The sequence below is a fragment of the Aquarana catesbeiana genome, unplaced genomic scaffold (assembly GCF_042186555.1).
Source record: "Aquarana catesbeiana isolate 2022-GZ unplaced genomic scaffold, ASM4218655v1 unanchor229, whole genome shotgun sequence".
NCBI lineage: Eukaryota > Metazoa > Chordata > Amphibia > Anura > Ranidae > Aquarana > Aquarana catesbeiana.
In genome coordinates, this window is record NW_027362656.1 from 333,654 (window position 1) to 354,934 (window position 21,281).

Genomic DNA, 21,281 nt, shown 5'->3' on the forward strand with positions numbered 1-21,281 from the left:
TTTACCTAATAAAGGTTTAGCCCCCTGATCGCCCGGCGGTGATATGCGTCGCCCCAGGCAGCGTCAGATTAGCACCAGTACCGCTAACGCCCACGCACGCAGCATACGCCTCCCTTAGTGGTATAGTATCTGAATGCATCAATATCTGATCCGATCAGATCTGTACTAGCGTCCCCAGCAGTTTAGGCTTCCCAAAAACGCAGTGTTAGCGGAATCAGCCCAGATACCTGCTAGCACCTGCGTTTTGCCCCTCCGCCCGGCCCAGCCCAGCCCACCCAAGTGCAGTATCGATCGATCACTGTCACTTACAAAACACTAAACGCATAACTGCAGCGTTCACAGAGTCAGGCCTGATCCCTGCGATCACTAACAGTTTTTTTGGTAGCGTTTTGGTGAACTGGCAAGCACCAGCCCCAAGCAGCGTCAGGTTAGCGCCATTAGCACCAACACCCACGCACGCACCGTTCACCTCCCTTAGTGGTATAGTATCTGAACGGATCAATATCTGATCCGATCAGATCTATACTAGCGTCCCCAGCAGTTTAGGGTTCCCAAAAACGCAGTGTTAGCGGGATCAGCCCAGATACCTGCTAGCACCTGCGTTTTGCCCCTCCGCCCGGCCCGTCCCAGCCCACCCAAGTGCAGTATCAATCGATCACTGTCACTTACAAAACACTAAACGCATAACTGCAGCGTTCGCAGAGTCAGGCCTGTTCCCTGCGATCGCTAACAGTTTTTTTGGTAGCGTTTTGGTGAACTGGCAAGCACCAGCCCCAAGCAGCGTCAGGTTAGCGCCAGTAGCGCCAACACCTACGCACGCACCGTACACCTCCCTTAGTGGTATAGTATCTGAACGGATCAATATCTGATCCGATCAGATCTATACTAGTGTCCCCAGAAGTTTAGGGTTCCCAAAAAGCAGTGTTAGCGGGATCAGCCCAGATACCTGCTAGGACCTGCGTTTTGCCCCTCCGCCCGGCCCAGCCCAGCCCACCCCACCCAAGTGCAATATCGATCAATCACTGTCACTTACAAAACACTAAACACATAACTGCAGCGTTCGCAGAGTCAGGCCTGATCCCTGCGATCGCTAAAAGTTTTTTTGGTAGCATTTTGGTGAACTGGCAAGCACCAGTGGCCTAGTACTCCCCGGTCGTAGTCAAACCAGCACTGCAGTAACACTTGGTGACGTGGCGAGTCCCATAAGTGCAGTTCAAGCTGGTGAGGTGGCAAGCACAAGTAGTGTCCCACTGCCACCAAGAAGACAAACACAGGCCCGTCGTGCCCATAATGCCCTTCCTGCTGCATTTGCCAATCCTAATTGGGAACCCACCACTTCTGCAGCGCCCGTACTTCCCCCATTCACATCCCCAACCAAATGCAGTCGGCTGCATGAGAGGCATTTTCTTTATGTCCTCCCGAGTACCCCTACCCAACGAACCCCCCAAAAAAGATGTTGTGTCTGCAGCAAGCGTGGATATAGGCGTGACACCCGCTATTATTGTCCCTCCTATCCTGACAATCCTGGTCTTTGCATTGGTGAATGTTTTGAACGCTACCATTCACTAGTTGAGTATTAGCGTAGGGTACAGCATTGCACAGACTAGGCACACTTTCACAGGGTCTCCCAAGATGCCATCGCATTTTGAGAGACCCGAACCTGGAACCGGTTACCGTTATAAAAGTTACAGTTACAAAAACAGTGTAAAAAAAAAAAAAAAAACACAAAAAAATAAAATAAAATAGTTGTCGTTTTATTGTTCTCTCTCTCTCTATTCTCTCTCTATTGTTCTGCTCTTTTTTACTGTATTCTATTCTGCAATGTTTTATTGTTATTATGTTTTATCATGTTTGCTTTTCAGGTATGCAATTTTGTATACTTTACTGTTTACTGTGCTTTATTGTTAACCATTTTTTTGACTTCAGGTACGCCATTCATGAATTTGAGTGGTTATACCAGAATGATGCCTGCAGGTTTAGGTATCATCTTGGTATCATTCTTTTCAGCCAGTGGTCGGCTTTCATGTAAAAGCAATCCTAGCGGCTAATTAGCCTCTAGACTGCTTTTACAAGCAGTGGGAGGGAATGCCCCCCCCCCACCGTCTTCCGTGTTTTTCTCTGGCTCTCCTGTCTCAACAGGGAACCTGAGAATGCAGCCGGTGATTCAGCCAGCTGACCATAGAGCTGATCAGAGACCAGAGTGGCTCCAAACATCTCTATGGCCTAACCCTAAACCGGAAGCTACGAGCATTTCATGACTTAGATTTCGCCGGATGTAAACAGCGCCATTGGGAAAGCATTTTATCACACCGATCTTGGTGCGGTTAGATGCTTTGAGGGCAGAGGAGAGATCTAGGGTCTAATAGACCCCAATTTTTTCAAAAAAGAGTACCTGTCACTACCTATTGCTATCATAGGGGATATTTACATTCCCTGAAATAACAATAAAAATGATTTAAAAAAAAAAAATGAAAGGAACAGTTTAAAAATAAGATAAAAAAGCAAAAAAATAATAAAGAAGAAAAAAAAAAAAGCACCCCTGTCCCCCCCTGCTCTCGCGCTAAGGCGAACGCAAGCGTCGGTCTGGCGTCAAATGTAAACAGCAATTGCACCATGCATGTGAGGTATCACAGCGAAGGTCAGATCGAGGGCAGTAATTTTAGCAGTAGACCTCCTCTGTAAATCTAAAGTGGTAACCTGTAAAGGCTTTTAAAGGCTTTTAAAAATGTATTAATTTTGTTGCCACTGCACATTTGTGCGCAATTTTAAAACATGTCATGTTTGGTATCCATGTACTCGGCCTAAGATCATCTTTTTTATTTCATCAAACATTTGGGCAATATAGTGTGTTTTAGTGCATTAAAATCTAAAAAAGTGTGTTTTTTCCCCAAAAAATGCATTTGAAAAATCGCTGCGCAAATACTGTGTGAAAAAAAAAAATGAAACACCCACCATTTTAATCTGTAGGGCATTTGCTTTAAAAAAATATATAATGTTTTGGGGTTCAAAGTAATTTTCTTGCAAAAAAAAATTATTTTTTCATGTAAACAAAAAGTGTCAGAAAGGGCTTTGTCTTCAAGTGGTTAGAAGAGTGGGTGATGTGTGACATAAGCTTCTAAATGTTGTGCATAAAATGCCAGGACAGTTCAAACCCCCCCCCAAATGACTCCATTTTGGAAAGTAGACACCCCAAGCTATTTGCTGAGAGGCATGTCGAGTCCATGGAATATTTTATATTGTGACACAAGTTGCGGGAAAGAGACAAATTTTTTTTTTTTGCACAAAGTTGTCACTAAATGATATATTGCTCAAACATGCCATGGGAATATGTGAAATTACACCCCAAAATGCATTCTGTTGCTTCTCCTGAGTACGGGGATACCACATGTGTGAGACTTTTTGGGAACCTAGCCGCGTACGGGACCCCAAAAACCAAGCACCGCCTTCAGGCTTTCTAAGTGCGTAAATTTTTGATTTCACTCTTCACTGCCTATCACAGTTTCGGAGGCCATGGAGTGCCCAGGTGGCACAACCAGCCCCCCCCCCCAAATGACCTCATTTTGGAAAGTAGACACTCCAAGCTATTTGCTGAGAGGTATAGTGAGTATTTTGCAGACCCCACTTTTTGTCACAAAGTTTTGAACATTGAACATGAAAAATGTTTTTCTTGTCTTTCTTCATTTTCAAAAACAAATGAGAGCTGCAAAATACTCACCATGCCTCTCAGCAAATAGCTTGGGGTGTCTACTTTCCAAAATGGGGTCATTTGGGGGGGTTTTGTGCCATCTGGGCATTCCATGGCCTCCGAAACTGTGATAGGCAGTGAAGAGTGAAATCAAAAATTTTCACCCTTAGAAATCCTGAAGGCGGTGCTTGGTTTTCGGGGCCCCGTACGCGGCTATGCTCCCAAAAAGTCCCACACATGTAGTATCCCCGTACTCAGGAGAAGCAGCTAAACGTATTTTGGGGTGCAATTCTACATATGCCCATGGCCTGTGTGAGCAATATATCATTTAGTGACAACTTTGTGCAAAAAAAAAAAAAAAATATATTGTCACTTTCCCGCAACTTGTGTCAAAATGTAAAATATTCCATGGACTCAACATGCCTCAAAGCAAATAGCTTGGGGTGTCTACTTTCCAAAATGGGGTCATTTGGGGGGGTTTTGTGCCATCTGGTCATTTTATGGCTTTCAAAACTGTGATAGGTAGTGAGGAGTAAAATCAAAAATGTACGCCCTTAGAAATCCTAAAGGCGGTGATTGGATTTCGGGGCCCCGTACGCGGCTAGGCTCCCAAAAAGTCCCACACATGTGATATCCCCGTACTCAGGAGAAGCAGCTGAATATATTTTGGGGTGCAATTCCACATATTCCCATGGCCTGTGTAAGCAATATATCATTTAGTGACAACTTTGTGCAAAAAACAAAAAAAAATTGTCACTTTCCCGCAACTTGTGTCAAAATATAAAATATTCCATGGACTCAACATGCCTCAAAGCAAATAGCTTGGGGTATCTACTTTCCAAAATGGGGTCATTTGGGGGGGTTTTGTGCCATCTGGGCATTTTATGGCCTTCAAAACTGTGATAGGTAGTGAGGAGTAAAATCAAAAATTTACGCCCTTAGAAATCCTAAAGGTGGTGATTGGTTTTCGGGGCCCCGTACGCGGCTAGGCTCCCAAAAAGTCCCACACATGTGGTATCCCCATACTCAGGAGAAGCAGCTAAATGTATTTTGGGGTGCAATTCCACATATGCCCATGGCCTGTGTGAGCAATATATCATTTAGTGACAACTTTTTGTAATTTTTTTTTTTGTTGTCATTATTCAATCACTTGGGACAAAAAAAATTAATATTCAATGGGCTCAACATGCCTCTCAGCAATTTCCTTGGGGTGTCTACTTTCCAAAATGGGGTCATTTGGGGGGGGTTTGTACTGCCCTGCCATTTTAGCACCTCAAGAAATGACATAGGCAGTCATAAACTAAAAGCTGTGTAAATTCCAGAAAATGTACCCTAGTTTGTAGACGCTATAACTTTTGCGCAAACCAATAAATATACACTTATTATTTTTACTAAAGACATGTAGCCGAATACATTTTGGCCTAAATGTATGACTAAAATTGAGTTTATTGGATTTTTTTTATAACAAAAATTAGAAAATATCATTTTTTTTCAAAATTTTCGGTCTTTTTCTGTTTATAGCGCAAAAAATAAAAACGGCAGAGGTGATCAAATACCATCAAAAGAAAGCTCTATTTGTGGGAAGAAAAGGACGCAAATTTCGTTTGGGTACAGCATTGCATGACCGCGCAATTAGCAGTTAAAGCGACGCAGTGCCAAATTGGAAAAAGACCTCTGGTCCTTATGCAGCATAATGGTCCGGGGCTGAAGTGGTTAATGATCACGGTATCACTGCTTGATTGACCAGCAAACTCGCCTGACCTAAACCCCACAGAGAATATGTGAGGTATTGTCAAGAGGAAGATGAGAGACACCAGACCCAGCAATGCGGATGAGCTGAAGGCCACTATCAAAGCAACCTGGGCTTCCATAACACCTTAGGTAGTGCCACAGGCTGATTGCCTCCATACCACACTGCATTGATGCAGTCATTCATTCAAAAGGACCCCCGACTAATTATTGAGTGCATACTATACTGTACAGGGACATGCTTTTCAGTAAGCCAACATTTCTGTATTATTTTTTTTTTTTATTGGTGTTATGAAATATTCAAATTTTATGAAATACTACATTTTGGGTTTTCATTAGCTGTAAGCCATAATCGTCAAAATTTTAAAAAATGCTTGAAATATATCACTCTGTGCTTAACGGATCTATATAAAATATATGAGCTTTACTTTTTGAATTGAATTACTTAAATAAATTAACTTTTTGATGATATTCTAATTTTATGAGATATACCTGTATAAGGATATACAGTACATACACCCACAGCACAAGGCTGTGTTCACACTATGAGACTTTTCTCTGGGATGCAGTTCCTCTGATCTCCACAAGATGGTGATTTCACTTATCCTGAGATAGAACATCTCTATGGAATACAGACAGGAAGTGATGTCAGGTACAGACAGGAAGTTCCGGGTGAGAGGTGAGTTGGGAGGAAGTAGAGAGAAGACATTGCTGGACCTGGCAGCAGAGGAGGTAATAAGATCTTATTTTCTATTTACACCCAGTAACCCCCCGTCATGTCCGTCCTCTTCCTCCATAGTCACTGTGATGTCTTTTATCTCCAGCAGATGATGATACACACATATATAGTGTGGAAACCTAGATTAACCCCTTCAGGGGCAGAACCTTTCCCCACTTACGTGGTGGGAACATTCTCTTCATTTTGGAGATAAATTCTAGTAATATGTTCCTCTAAACAAACAATACTGACAATAAATAGACAAGACAATGACCAAAGCTCAGCCCAATCAGGGCGCAGTAAAAGCTGGTTGTTAAGGAGCAGGGCCGGGAAGCTGTCAATGGGGCTTGACCGCTGAATAAATAAAAGAAAAATATTTGCCGGTAAAAAAAAAAAAAATCACCAACCTGGGGTCCCCCAAAATCCATACCAGGCCTTTATCGAATCATGCAGCCTGCCAGGCCAGGAAAGGGGGATGAGCGAGCCCCCCCCCCACGTGAACCATACCAGGCCACATGCCCTCAACATGGGGGGGTGGGCGCTTCGGGGCAGGGGGGCTCTGCCCTTGACTGTGATTTTGGGGGTCTGCAGGCAGGGGGCTTATCAGAATCTGAAAGCGACCTTTAACAAGGGGGATCCCAGCTTCCCCCCCTCCCCATATAAGTATGGGGTACATCGTAGGAGAAGTAGTAAAACGTGTCAAAAAGTAATAAAAACAGAGACATTTTTTGACAATTCCTTTATTAAAAAATAAAAAAACAATGTCTCCCTAATGTAAATCCATCCTCAATCACGATGCCCACTGCACCACCACCGCCAACCCGTCGTTTGACAGTTCTTACTGTATATAGGTAAGGGCGGGGCCCCCTGGCGACGTCACCTGGTGGTCCCGCCCCCCTTGTGACATCACCAACGGGCGCATGCTGTGTTGGAGATGTCACAAGGGGGCAATGCCACCTGGTGTCGTTGCTAGGTGGCTCTTATCTATATAAGAACTGTCAAACGGCAAGCCAGCCATTCGGCAGTTTGCCTTCAGGGCGAGAGGAGCGATTTTTTTTCTTTTCTTTTTCGGATCGGCAGTGTGGCGGGCATCGTGATTGATGAAGGATTTACATCAGGGGACATTATTTTTTATTTTTTAATAAAGAAACTGTCAAAAACTGTGTCTGTTTTTTTTTAAACTTTTTAACACCTTTTTGGTGAATGGGTAGGGATACTATGTACCCCATACTCATTCACATAGGGGGGGCCGGGATCTTGGGGCTTCCAGATTCTGATAGGACCCTCCACCTGCAGACCCCAACAACTAAAGCCAAGGGTTGTGGGGAAGAGACCCTTGTCCCCACCTCAAAGCACCCCACCATGTTGAGGGCATGTGGCCTGGTAGGGTTCAGGAGGGGGGGCGCTCACTCATTTCCCCTTTCCTGACCTGCCAGGCTGAGCGCTCAGATAAAGGTCTTGTATGAATTTGATGGGGACTGATCCGGCAGGCCAAGAGGGTTCTGGGTTCATTAAAATGTAGCAAACACTAAACAGTCCAGACTAAATGTGTTTCAATGGGGGCAGTAGTCCTTAAATGTACAGCAACCCTCCTATTACCCCCCTCACATACACATCCTATTATTGTGTGACCAATACCATCCAAATAATTATTACTTTCATTTCCCAAAGTTATCCGTCTACAAGGAGACCTGTATAGATCAAATGACGGCACCAATGAGGATGGAGGTGGACTGGAGTCACATGACTGAGAAGATACTAAACCTCACCCTGGAGATCATCTACCTGCTGACCAGAGAGGTGAGGAGGATTCTGGGAGGTCACATGACATCACTCTTATCTCTATTAATAAAACACAGACCTGACCGGAGAGGTGAGGAGGATTCTGGGAGGTCACATGACATCACTCTTATCTTTATTAATAAAACACAGACCTGACCGGAGAGGTGAGGAGGATTCTGGGAGGTCACATGACATCACTCTAATCTCTATTAATAAAACACAGACCTGACCGGAGAGGTGAGGAGGATTCTGGGAGGTCACATGACATCACTCTTATCTTTATTAATAAAACACAGACCTGACCGGAGAGGTGAGGAGGATTCTGGGAGGTCACATGACATCACTCTAATCTCTATTAATAAAACACAGACCTGACCGGAGAGATGAGGAGGATTCTGGGATTCTAACATTATATTCCTATTGGTTCCTCAATACAGCGATTTCCTCTTCTGAAGTCAGGTGATCATATAACCACCACAGTGCATCAATGTGACTCCCTAAAACCTGAGAGACACAACATGCAGAAGATTCTAGAAGTCATCAAGAAGATGATGGAGCTGCTGACAGGAGAGGTGAGCGGTGCTGGGAATTCTGGGACATTATCCAGTAACAGACAAGGGATGTGTCTGGATGGTGACTGTATCCTTGTGTGTGTCAGGTTCCTATAAGGTGTCAGGATGTCACTGTCTATTTCTCCATGGAGGAGTGGGAGTATTTAGAAGGACACAAGGATCTCTACAAGGACGTCATGATGGACAATCAGCCGCCCCTCACATCACCGGGTAAGAGGAGACTTTATTGTAAAGGAGAGAGCAGTACGGAGGGTCCACCTAGATCCCCCATCATCTGATAAACACATAGAAACAATGTATTCAGTCAGTGTGTGTGTTTCCTACAGATGGATCCAGTAATGGGAACCCACCAGAGAGATGTCCCCGTCCTCTGTATTCCCGGGATTCCACACAGGAAGATCACACCATCCCTCACCATCATCAGGTAGATGAGGAACAATCACTGATAGTATCATTAGGATCTGTACATTATCTGCATTGTTACTATTGATGTCATTTTTATTCTATATTCAGAGTGGAAACCTGAGAAATTCTAAAGTTGAATTTAAAGAAGAGATAAAAGAGGAGGATGATGAGGATGGGGTGATGGAGGAGTCAGAGTTCCTCAAAGAACACAAAGATCTGTACCAGGACACCATGGTGGAGTCATCCAGCTACAGAAACCCACCAGAGAGATGTCCCCATCCTCTGTATTCCCGGGATTCCACACAGGAAGATCACACCATCCCTCACTGTTACAAGGTTTGTGGGACAAAACTTATAAATCACAGACTCATGGAGACAATGTGTCACAATATTAAACCTTATATTTTACAGATGATATTTTCTTGATTTAGAGTGGAGATCCAATTGATATAGAATTTGAGGTTAAAGCAGAAAAAGAAGAGATGTATGTGAGGGATGATCAGCAGTCTATGGAGGAGGATGGAATAACGGGGACATTTATAGAGGAGGACACTCCTACAGAGATCAGCACAGGTGGGTCATTAACACTAAATACATATCTCCACCCATACTGCTCACTGATTGGTCCAGAGTAGGCCAAGGTCTGGGTGATATCAGCCTGTAATCCCCTGGTCACTTTCCTGAGCTGTATTCCCCGTCCTGTATTCCTCTCGGATAATCTTCCTTCTCTGTGCTGCAGACACAATTTATGTATCTAGACTGGATTTATGGAGATTCTGGGGTTCTTCTGCCTTATGTATGACTCTTCCAGTTTTACTTACTATGTTGCTTGCTGGCTGTGCCGGGTGGAGGGATATGCCTGTATAGTCTCAGACCCAAGTCACTGAGTGCAGTCTCAGTGAATGGGAGGCAGCGGTGTGGAACCTCTGCAACTTGTCTCAAGTAAACATTTAAACTTCCACTGATTAATGAATACCAATAATATGAGTCCTGACCATTACACTATATAAATTTATATTGTACAATATATTCCCCTGACCCCTGCACTATATACTCTATGTTGTACATTACCACATTCTGATACTATATAGTCCTATCTGCTGTATCCTATACAATGTGTTTTACATTACATAGTCCTGACTTTTGCTCTCTCCCCTCTACCCATTGCTATATAAACATATTTTTACAGTATCTCACAAAAGTGAGTACACCCCTAAGATTTTTGTAAATATTTTATTATATCTTTTCATGTGACAACACTGAAGAAATGACACTTTGCTACAATGTAAAGTAGTGAGTTTACAGCTTGTATAACAGTGTAAATTTGCTGTCCACTCAAAATAACTCAACACACAGCCATTAATGTGTAAACTGTTGGCAAAAAAAGTGAGTATTCTCTAAGTGAAAATGTCTAAATTGGGCTCAATTAGCCATTTTCCCTCCCCGGTGTCATGTGACTCATTAGTGTTACAAGGTCTCAGGTGTGAATGGGGAGCAGGTGTGTTAAATTTGGTGTTATCGCTCTCACTCTCTCATACTGGTCACTGGGAGTTAAACATGGCACCTCAAGGCAAAAAATTCTCTGAGGATCTGAAAAAAAGAATTGTTACTCTACATAAAGATGGCCTAGGCTATAAGAAGATTGACAAGACCCTGAAACTGACCTGCAGCACGGTGGCCAAGACTATACTCAGAACAGGCCTCACCATGGTCTACCAAAGAATTTGAGGTCACGTGCTCAGCGTCATATCCAGAGGTTGTCTTTGGGATATAGACATATGACTGCTTCCAGCATTGCTGCAGAGGTTGAAGGGGTGGGGGGGTCAGCCTGTCAGTGCTCAGACCATACGCCGCACACTGCATCAAATTGGGCTGCATGGCTGTCATCCCAGAAAGAAGCCTCTTCTAAAGATGATGCACAAGAAAGCCAGCAAACAGTTTGCTGAAGACAAGCAGACTGAGGACATGGATTACTGGAACCATGTCCTGTGGTCTGATGAGACCAAGATAAACTTATTTGGTTCAGATGGTGTTAAGCATGTCTGGCAGCAACCAGGTGAGGAGTACAAAGACAAGTGTGTCTTGCCTACAGTCAAGCATGGTGGTGGGAGTGTCATGGTCTGGGGCTGCATGAGTGCTGCCAGCACTGGGGAGCTACAGTTCATCGAGGGAACCATGAATGCCAACATGTACTGTCACATACTGAAGCAGATCATGATCCCCTCCCTTCTGAGACTGGGCCGCAGGGCAGTATTCCAACATGATAACGACCCCAAACACACCTCCAAGATGACCACTGCCTTGCTAAAGAAGCTGAGGGTAAAGGTGATGGACTGGCCAAGCATGTCTCCAGACCTAAACCCTATTGAGCATCTGTGGGGCATCCTCAAACGGAAGGTGGAGGAGTGCAAGGTCTCCAACATCCACCAGCTCTGTGATGTCGTCATGGAGGAGTGGAAGAGAACTCCAGTGGCAACTCCAAGAGCGTTAAGGCAGTGCTGGAAAATAATGGTGGCCACACAAAATATTGACACTTTGGGCCCAATTTGGACATTTTCACTTAGGGGTGTACTCACTTTTGTTGCCAGCGGTTTAGACATTATTGGCTGTGTGTTGAGTTATTTTGAGGGGACAGCAAATTTACACTGTTATACAAGCTGTACACTCACTACTTTACATTGTAGCAAAGTGTCATTTCTTCAGTGTTGTCACATGAAAAGTTATCATAAAATATTTACAAAAATGTGAGGGGTGTATTCACTTTTGTGAGATACTGTATATTCTCTTTTGTTACACCCATTTCCTACCAGCTGGACATTTTATATCTGATGATTTGATTGGAGCACAGACTTTTACATGTTGATAATAATGTGATAACATCCTTAAACTTTGGAACCTTAAACAGAAAGTGATAATGAGGGAGGAGTCAATAACCCTTCAGGATCAGTCCAGTCTTTATCTTGGTTGTTCTCCCCCCATCCTCACTCTCTGACCTCTGGTGGGGCTCAGCCCCGCTGTTATTCATGACTAAATCATGGACTAAATAAGGAAGTGCAGGACTTCTTGTGTTGGGAAGATGGCAATGAGTGATAGAGGGGGTGGGGACACTCGTCCTATAATCCCCTCATCACTGTCACTCCTATAAAAGACAGTTCTCGTTGTTTCCTCACTCTCTGACTAAGGTCCATGAATAAAGAAATGAACTGGTAGGAGATCAGAGGACCCATTTACTAGTTATCTTGAGGGTGGAATTGTGAGATCCTCAGAGACAAAGCTGCCTGATGTGGGCGGAGTCCTGGTTTAGGGGAACCAATCTGCTCATGTCTAGTAATAATCTTTTTATTTCTATTTTAGTAGATGGACGGGAGATGAGGAAAACCTCAGAGGATTGTCTCACTTTGTCTCCAGACTGTAAAGTAGAAGATGAGGACATCACACAGTATAGTCCAGGAGAAAACCCGGTGATCTCAAATGTCCATCCGGTACCACACAGTGTAGATGGACCATCGTATTCCTTTTATCCTGAGGAACCTCAGACTGTGAGGGATGGTGCCGTCCTTCCAACGGATGAGAGGTTTTCCTGTACTGAGTGCGGGAAATGTTTCCGTTATAAATGCAGATTTATTGCTCATAAAAAATCTCATACGGGTGAGAAGGAGTATTCCTGTACTGAGTGCGGGAAGTGTTTCCGTTCTAAATTTCATCTTAATAGGCATAAAAACTCTCATACAGGTGAGAAGCCATTTTCTTGTTCTGAGTGCGGGAAATGTTTTTCATTGAAGTCCAATCTTCACACACATCAGATATTGCACACGGGTGAGAAGCCGTATTCATGTCATGAGTGCGGGAAATTTTTCTCATTGAAGTCCGGTCTTCACAGACATCAGAAATTCCACACCGGTGAGAAGCCATATTCATGTCCTGAGTGCGGGAAATGTTTCACATTAAAGTCCAGTCTTCACAGACATCAGAAATTGCACACCGGTGAGAAGCCGTATTCCTGTCTTGTGTGTGGGAAATGTTTTGCATTAAAGTCCAGTCTTCACAGACATCAGAAATTGCACACTGGGGAAAAGCCGTATTCCTGTTCTGAGTGCGGGAAATGTTTTTCACGAAATTCATATCTTTCCCGACATCAGAGATCTCACACGGGGGAGAAGCTATTTTCTTGTCCTGAGTGAGGGAATTGTTCCTCAGTGAAGTCCTGTCTTCCTGTACAGCAGGGACCCCACACAACTCTGGAGGTGTATTAGCGCCTTGAGTGCAGGAAATGTCTTCTATATGAATGTTGCTGGACATCACAGCTCTCATGTGGGGAAGAAGCACACCCTGATATACACCTCAGATATACTCCATGGCTGATCTTCATCATATAAGAAACAGTTCATAAGGAGATCAGAGATCACCAAAGACATGGATGAAGTGTTATAATAAAGTGATATTGTAAACCCGTGCTTGTCTTAATAAAATGTGTTTCCTTTATACCAACTCTGGATTAAAAACCTGAATTATGACCGCTTGTGAAAATATAATTTATAAAAGATTGAGAATACAAATAAGAAGTCCCATAAGAGGAGAGGATGTAGGGCCGGAACAAAGAAGCAAAAGAAAAAGAGAATAATTAGAGAAGGCATATTCATTCTCAGAGATGCACAATTGACTAAGGAGGAAATTAAAGTATTGGGTTTGAAATTTACACCAAAAAGAAACACGGATACATTTTCAACATACACTATATTGTCAATAGTATTGAGACACCTGCCTTTTGTTTTGTTTTTTTATTGGAAAGAATACTGGGTAACTGTAAAGTACAATAAAAGGCTATGCAAAGGTAATAGTACCAGAATCACATGCATGATATACATACACAAAAGTAAAGATATAACATTTAGTTACCTATTACATAGTACATGTAAACATTTTTCTGGAAGAACACAAAACCAAACCAAAACCCCCCGAGCTTGTTTGTGGACATATGCACAGGAAGATGTTTCATCTACGCTTGTATAGGACATAAGAAAAGTCCCAAGCCCCGGGTGAGAACCAGTGAAACTATAGATGGGTTTAGAATCGTAATAACCTATCCATTACTATCGGCGGAGGAGCAAGATTAGAATTATCCAACCAGTTTTGCCAAATAAGATTGCATTTTTTAACCGCATTGCGATGATGATAAGCCAGCTGCTCCCTGAGGGTTAACATAGGAGATCCACTGGGCCCTAGTAGGCACAGAGGATGCCAACCAAAAGCAGGCGATCAGCTTCCTAGCAAGATATAGTAATCTGGTTACCATAATATAAATACCTTTTGAATACATTTCAGTATCAATCGCCCCCCAGTGGGCACACCAACGGGGTAAGAGGTATGGGCAATTGAGCTAAGTCAGATATAGTCTGTGTAACCTCCAGCCAAAACCTTGTAGGTTTTGGACATTGCAAAATCTTGTGTATAAAGTCCCCCCTATGGTTGGTACATTTTGGGCATGGAGGAGAACCCCTTCATCCCCAGTCATATAATTTATCAGGTGTGCGATAAGATTTATGCGGCATGAATAGTTGCGAAAGTTTTTGAGATACTGACACCACTGGGATTGACTCCAGGGCCATACCCCATTGGTCTCCATCTATATCACCTACATCAGTGGGTTCTACATTTATGTAGAGCAGAGTTCTCAATTGATGATAATAGTACTGAGTATACGCGCGATATTAAACCCCAACGATTGGTTGACTGCAGGACCTCCTGAAGAAGCAGAGATTTAGTGACGGACAAACTAATGGTCTGTGCCTGGATTTGTAGCGCATGTCTAAGTTGGAGGTATTGATTTGCGTGTTAAAGAAAAAGATAGTTAGGATTATTCCAAAGTGGAGTAAACTCCATCGGGCCAGTAATGGACAGTGCTTCCCTGGCTGCTTTCCGAAGCAATGACACTGTTTCAGGAGGAAGGGGGGATACTCGGGAGATCCTTCTCCAGATGGGAACTGGCTGTTAATACAGGGTTAGAGAAAGACACCAGATGTACAATAGGATCATAAATGTCTCGAAGATCCCATCCTGCAGATTGGTGCAGCTGGGATGCCAAAAAGTACATCTTGGGGTGTGGAACTACCAGTCCCCCCCTATCCTTGCCATATTGTAGGGTAGTCAAACTGATACAGACTTGTCTCTTTTTCCACATAAGATCACGAAATTGGGAGTCAATCCGTTTGAACCGTTTATTAGAAATCCACATAGGGGAATTATGGAAAATATATAAGAGCTGAGGGGGCCAGATCATCTTGATTAGATTTACCCACCCCACCACTGACAGTGGGAGTTTACACCACCCTTGTAATTTAATATGTTGTCTGTCCAGTAAAGGAGTTAAAGCGGGGTTCCACTCAAATTTTTAACGTAATCTTACCCCCTTCAGTTAATTGCATAGATGTTCAAATTCCGCACGAAAAACATTTTTATCGCTGTAATTACCTTTATATTGTACTTTATTGTGGCACTTCCTGTCTCTCCTCCCATGGGAGTAGGCGTGTTTATTGCCTTTCTTGCCTTTATTGCGCCACACTGTCTCCTGGGAGCTTAGTGTCAGGCTTCCCAAGATTCAGTGCGGAAACAATGATCATGCGCGTGAACAAGCTTTGAATGAACAGCATTCACCGCATCCAGGAAATCAATGCTTGTGGGTTTCCCATGCCCACAAGCAAGATGGAAACAGCCAGCATCACATTTTTTATTTATTCTTCAGTAGGAAAACAGACAGAGGCGGAAATATTACACCCAAACTGTGAGTATTATTTTGGGATTAGCAAAGTGTCTCAATGACCTAAAAAAAAAAAAAAAAAAAAAAAAAAAAGATTGGTCGCCGGACTCCCGCTTTAAATTAAGTTTCAGATATTCAGATGGATCCGGAGATATCACCACTCCCAAATATTTAAAGTAACTAACAATAGTAATTTGTGAAGCATCTGCAGGAAGGGGTAATACAAGCCGATCAAGGGGCATAATCACAGATTTAGACCGATTTATGGTGAATCCCGAAAATTCACCGAACTTAATAATGGTTGCCATCAAAGTTCGCAATGAACCATTGGTGTCCCCCAGATACAACTATGCATTGTCTGCATAGAGAGATATTTTGTCCTCCAACTGACCCCTGCGGAAACCCACAATTTCATGGTTTTTACGAATTAACATGGCTAATAGCGCTACTGCCAATGCAAATAAAAGGGGAGATAATGGACACCCTTGACGAGTGCCCCTGTTCAATGCGAAAGGGGAAGAAAGGGAATTATTAATGTGGATCGTGGCTTGAGGAGCAGAGTAGAGAACTCGCACCCAATTGATAAAATTGTCACCCAAGCCAAATCTAGTTAGGATCTCCCAGAGATAGGGCCACTCAACACTGTCAAAGGTATTGGCAGTATCTAAGGATAGAATGGCCCCACCTCCAGGATTAACTACTGGCATCTCTAAGTTAAGACTTTGACTGCGTCTGAATAATTCCAGACTGGTCATGGTGAACCAGAAGACCAATTACCCCCAAAAGCCTATTGGCAAGGACCCTGGCAAATAACCTGGCATCTGTATTAAGTAAAGATATAAGGCGGTATGAATGGAGTACCTGTCTGTCCTTTCCTAAAGAAGCACCATGATGATGGCCTCCTTCATAGAGTAAGGCAAATGGCCTGTTTTAGCTGCCTCGAGTGCATGAATTCATGATTTCTTTTAATGAGACTTTACTTGGATTTTGCAGGGGCGTCTGACACAGTTCCACACACAAGGCTCATGTGTAAGGTAAAGTCTACAGGCTTGGAAATATCAGTTTGTAAATGGATAGAAAACTGACAGGCGGTGGCGATGTGGGATGCAGGCACAGGGGGATGATGAGGATGGAGTTGTTGGTGACAAGCGGTGGGGATGTGGGATGCCAGGCACAGGGAGATGATGAGGATGGAGAAGATGGTGACAGGTGGTGGGATGCCAGGCACAGGGGGATGATGAGGATGGAGATGATGGTGACAGGCGGTGGGATGCCAGGCACAGGGGGATGATGAGGATGGAGATGATGGTGACAGGCGGTGGGGATGTGGGATGCCAGGCACAGGGGGATGACGAGGATGGAGATGGTGGGGATGTGGGATGCCAGGCACAGGGGGATGATGAGGATAGAGGTGATGGTGACAGGTGGTGGGGATGTGGGATGCCAGGCACAGGGAGATGATGAGGATGGAGAAGATGGTGACAGGTGGTGGGATGCCAGGCACAGGGGGATGATGAGGATGGAGATGATGGTGACAGGCGGTGGGGATGTGGGATGCCAGGCACAGGGGGATGACGAGGATGGAGATGGTGGGGATGTGGGATGCCAGGCACAGGGGGATGATGAGGATAGAGGTGATGGTGACAGGTGGTGGGGATGTGGGATGCCAGGCACAGGGAGATGATGAGGATGGAGAAGATGGTGACAGGTGGTGGGATGCCAGGCACAGGGGGATGATGAGGATGGAGATGATGGTGACAGGCGGTGGGGATGTGGGATGCCAGGCACAGGGGGATGATGAGGATGGAGATGGTGGGGATGTGGGATGCCAGGCACAGGGGGATGATGAGGATGGAGATGATGGTGACAGGTGGTGGGATGCCAGGCACAGGGGGATGATGAGGATGGAGATGACATCATATGCCAGATAGCATAAATATCGTCAGTGCTCTGTGTGTGTGAGGTCACAGGCAGCTGGCAGCGGTAATTTTCGGAGCAGTGGCACCTTTGCTTGGGATGCTGTGTCACTGTCATTGTCGGGGAGCAGGACTGAGTGTCATGCAATACCTTGACGCTCTTGCGGACTCACTGACTCTTCGATGACTGTACCAGGCGGCGGCCCCAACTCTGGCAGGTGACGTCCATCCTGGAGAGGAGATCAGGGAGTTCCTCCTCGGCCACTGCAGCTGCGGCCATTATCCGTGCTCTGCACATGGCAGAGATCCGTGGAGCGCGGCAGAAGAGGAGGAGCTGGGTGAGGGCAGTACCCAGAGCCATCCACTGCTCCTGGGACTCCGGGCTGTGCTCAGGCGGTCGGTCCGCCCCCGGCCAGGGAAAGCTAGTTACAGGCACTACGAGTACCCCTTTAAGAACGGCCGTGGGGAGATCAGCCGGGGGACATTCCCTTCTCTGCTACACACAGGTTAGGCAGCCGCGAGGCCCCTTGGAGTGCAAGGCCTTAGGCGAGTGCCTAATCTGCCTAATTAGAGAGCCACCTCTGTTTGCAGATGACACCAAGCTATGCAGTGGATAACATCCTTACAGGATGTCTCCAATTTACAAGCCGACCTCAATGCACTGTCTAATTGGGCAACTAAGTGACAAATCAGGTTTAATGTTGATAAATGCAAAGTTCTGCACTTGGGGGCTAAGAATATGCATGCATCATATATACCAGGGGAAGTACAACTGGGGGAATCAATGGTGGAGAAGGATCTGGGGGTTTTGGTAGATCATAAGCTCAATAATAGCATGCAATGTCAAGCTGCAGTTTCCAAAGCAAGCAAAGTCCTTTCTTGTATTTGGAGAGGTATGGACTTCAGAGAGAGATATCATTTTGCCCCTGTAGAAATCATTAGTTCTTGAGAAGAAGAGATTAAGGGGGGATATGATCAACATGTACAAATACATAAGTGGTCCATATAGTGCATTTGGTCTTGAGTTATTCACTTTAAGGTCATCACAGAGGACAAGGGGGCACTCTTTTTACGTCAAGAGGAAAAAAAATGTAATCTCCAAATACGGAAAGGTTTCTTCACAGTAAGAGCTGTGAAAATGTGGCATAGACTCCCTCCAGAGGTGTTTCTGGCAAGTTCAGTAGATTGCTTTAAAAAGTCCTGGATTCTTTCCTAAATGTATAGAATATAATTGGGTACTAACATTTATAGGTAAAGTTGATCCAGGGAAAATCCGATTGCCTCTCGGGGATCAGGAAGGAATTCCTTTCCCCTCCAGCCAGCAGGAGCCACAATACTACAATGTGGGGGAGGGAGAGAGAGAAAGAAAGAGATAGGGAGAGAAGGAAGGAAAGAAGGAGGGATGGAGGGACATCAGGCCCAGATCCTACACCACAATGGAAATGTGTGTATTCCAGAGTTTAATAATCAGCATATAAAGATACTCCAAACACCTGGTGTTGGCGCTTCAATCATCCTGGCACCATTGTTGTTATGGGGTCAGGATGATTGAAGCGCATTATTTCTATTATTACATTTTAATCTAAAATGAAATAATTCAACTCACCATAATGCTGAACGAGTAGGAGCCCTAAGTGTTTCACCTGCCACATCGCCTGCCACCAGATGCCTTCAGGTGTCTCAAGCGGAGTCCCTTCTCATATCGGGTGACCCCAGCGGAGTCCCCCCTTACATCAGGTGCCCCCAACAGAGTCCGCCCTTACATTAGGTGCCACAGCAGAGTCCATCCTTACATCATGTGCCCCCAGCAGAGTCCGTATTTACATCAGGTGCCCCACCAGAGTCCATCCTTTCATCAGGTGCTCCTAGCGGAGCATCTCCTTACGTCATTGTCCCCAGAAGCTGAGCCCCTCCTTACATCTGGTGTCCCCAGCAGCGGAGCCCTTCCTTAAATCAGTGTCCCCAGCAGCAGAGCCCCTTCTTACATCTGGTATCCCCGGCAGCGGAGCCCCTCCATACATCTGGTGTCCCCAGCAGCAGAGCCCCTCCTTACATCAGTGTCCCCAGCAGCAGAGCCCCTCCTTACATCAGTGTCCCCAGCAATGGAGCCTGAGTCCTTAAATCAGCTTCCCAAGCAGCGGAGCCCCTCCTTACATCAGTGTCCCCAGCAGCGGAGCCTGAGTCCTTACATCAGTGTCAACATCAGTGGAGCCCCTCCTTACATCAGTGTCCCCATCAGTGGAGCCCCTCCTTACATCAGTGTCCCCAGCAGCACAGGCCCTCCTTACATCAGTGTCTCCAGCAGCAGAGCCCCTCCTTACATCAGTGTCTCCAGCAGCAGAGCCCCTCCCCACATCAGTGTCCCCAGCAGCAGAGCCCCTCCTTACATCAGTGTCCCCAGCAGTGGAGCCCCTCCTTACATCAGTGTCTCAAACAGCAGCGCTCCTCCTTACATCAGTGTCCCCAGCAGCGGAGCCCCTCCTTACATCAGTGTCTCCAGCAGCAGAGCCCCTCCTTACATCAGTGTCTCCAGCAGCAGAGCCCCTCCCCACATCAGTGTCTCCAGCAGCAGAGTCCCTCCTTACATAAGTGTCCCCAACAGCAGATCCCCTCCCCATATCAGTGTAGCCAGCATGGGAGCCCCTCCTTACATCAGTGTCCCCAGCAGTGTAGCCCCTCCTTACATCAGTGTCCCCAGCAGCGGAGCCCCTCCTTACATCAGTGTCCCCAGCAGTGGAGCCCCTCTGTACATCAGTGTCCCCTGAAGCAGAGCCCCTCATATCAGTGTCCCCAGCAGTGGAGCCCCTCCTTACATCAGTGTCCCCAGCAGCAGAGCCCCTCCTTACAATAGTGTCCCCAGCAGGGGAGCCCCTCCTTGCATCAGTGTCCCCAGCAGCAGAGCCCCTCCTTACATCAGTGTCCCCAGCAGTGGAGCCCCTCCTTGCATCAGTGTCCCCAGCAGTGGAGCCCCTCTGTACATCAGTGTCCCTAGCAGTGGAGCCCCTCTGTACATCAGTGTCCCCAGCAGCAGAGCCCCTCCTTACATCAGTGTCCCCAGCAGGAGAGCCCCTCCTTACATCAATGTCCCCAGCAGGGGAGCCCCTCCTTACATCAATGTCCCCAGCAGCGGAGCCCCTCCTTACATCAGTGTCCCCGGCAGGGTAGCCCCTCCTTACATCAGTGTCCCCAGCAGTGGAGCCCCTCTGTACATTAGTGTCCCCAGCAGTGGAGCCCCTCCTTACATCAGTGTCTCAAGCAGCGGCGCTCCTCCTTACATCAGTTTCCCTAGCAGTGGAGCCCCTCCTTACATCAGTGTCCCCAGCAGCGGAGCCCCTCTGTACATCAGTGTCCCCTGCAGTGGAGCCCCTCCTTACATCAGTGTCTCAAGCAGCAGCGCTCCTCCTTACATCAGTGTCCCCAGCAGTGGAGCCCCTCCTTACATCAGTGTCTCAAGCAGTGGCGCTCCTCTTTACATCAGTGTCCCCAGCAGTGGAGCCCCTCCTTACATCAGTGTCCTCAGCAGCAGAGCCCCTCCTTACATCAGTGTCCCCAGCAGTGGAGCCCCTCCTTACATCAGTGTCCCCAGCAGGAGAGCCCCTCCTTACATCAATGTCCCCAGCAGCGGATCCCCTCCTTACATCAGTGTCCCCAGCAGCGGAGCCCCTCCTTACATCAGTGTCCCCAGCAGGAGAGCCCCTCC

The 21,281-nt window shown here is 45.8% G+C and overlaps 1 protein-coding gene across 1 annotated transcript in view; it reads left to right on the top strand.

The window, feature by feature from the left end:
* Positions 1-13,364, top strand: part of LOC141121770 (uncharacterized) — a 122,022-nt gene extending 108,658 nt beyond the window's left edge. The window contains 8 exon segments of the mRNA XM_073611488.1: positions 6,092-6,166; positions 7,824-7,952; positions 8,372-8,506; positions 8,593-8,716; positions 8,833-8,930; positions 9,020-9,247; positions 9,343-9,484; positions 12,266-13,364. Coding sequence (XP_073467589.1) covers positions 6,092-6,166; positions 7,824-7,952; positions 8,372-8,506; positions 8,593-8,716; positions 8,833-8,930; positions 9,020-9,247; positions 9,343-9,484; positions 12,266-13,092 — 1,758 coding nt within the window. The 3' untranslated portion in view covers positions 13,093-13,364.
* The last annotated feature ends 7,917 nt before the right edge of the window (positions 13,365-21,281 follow it).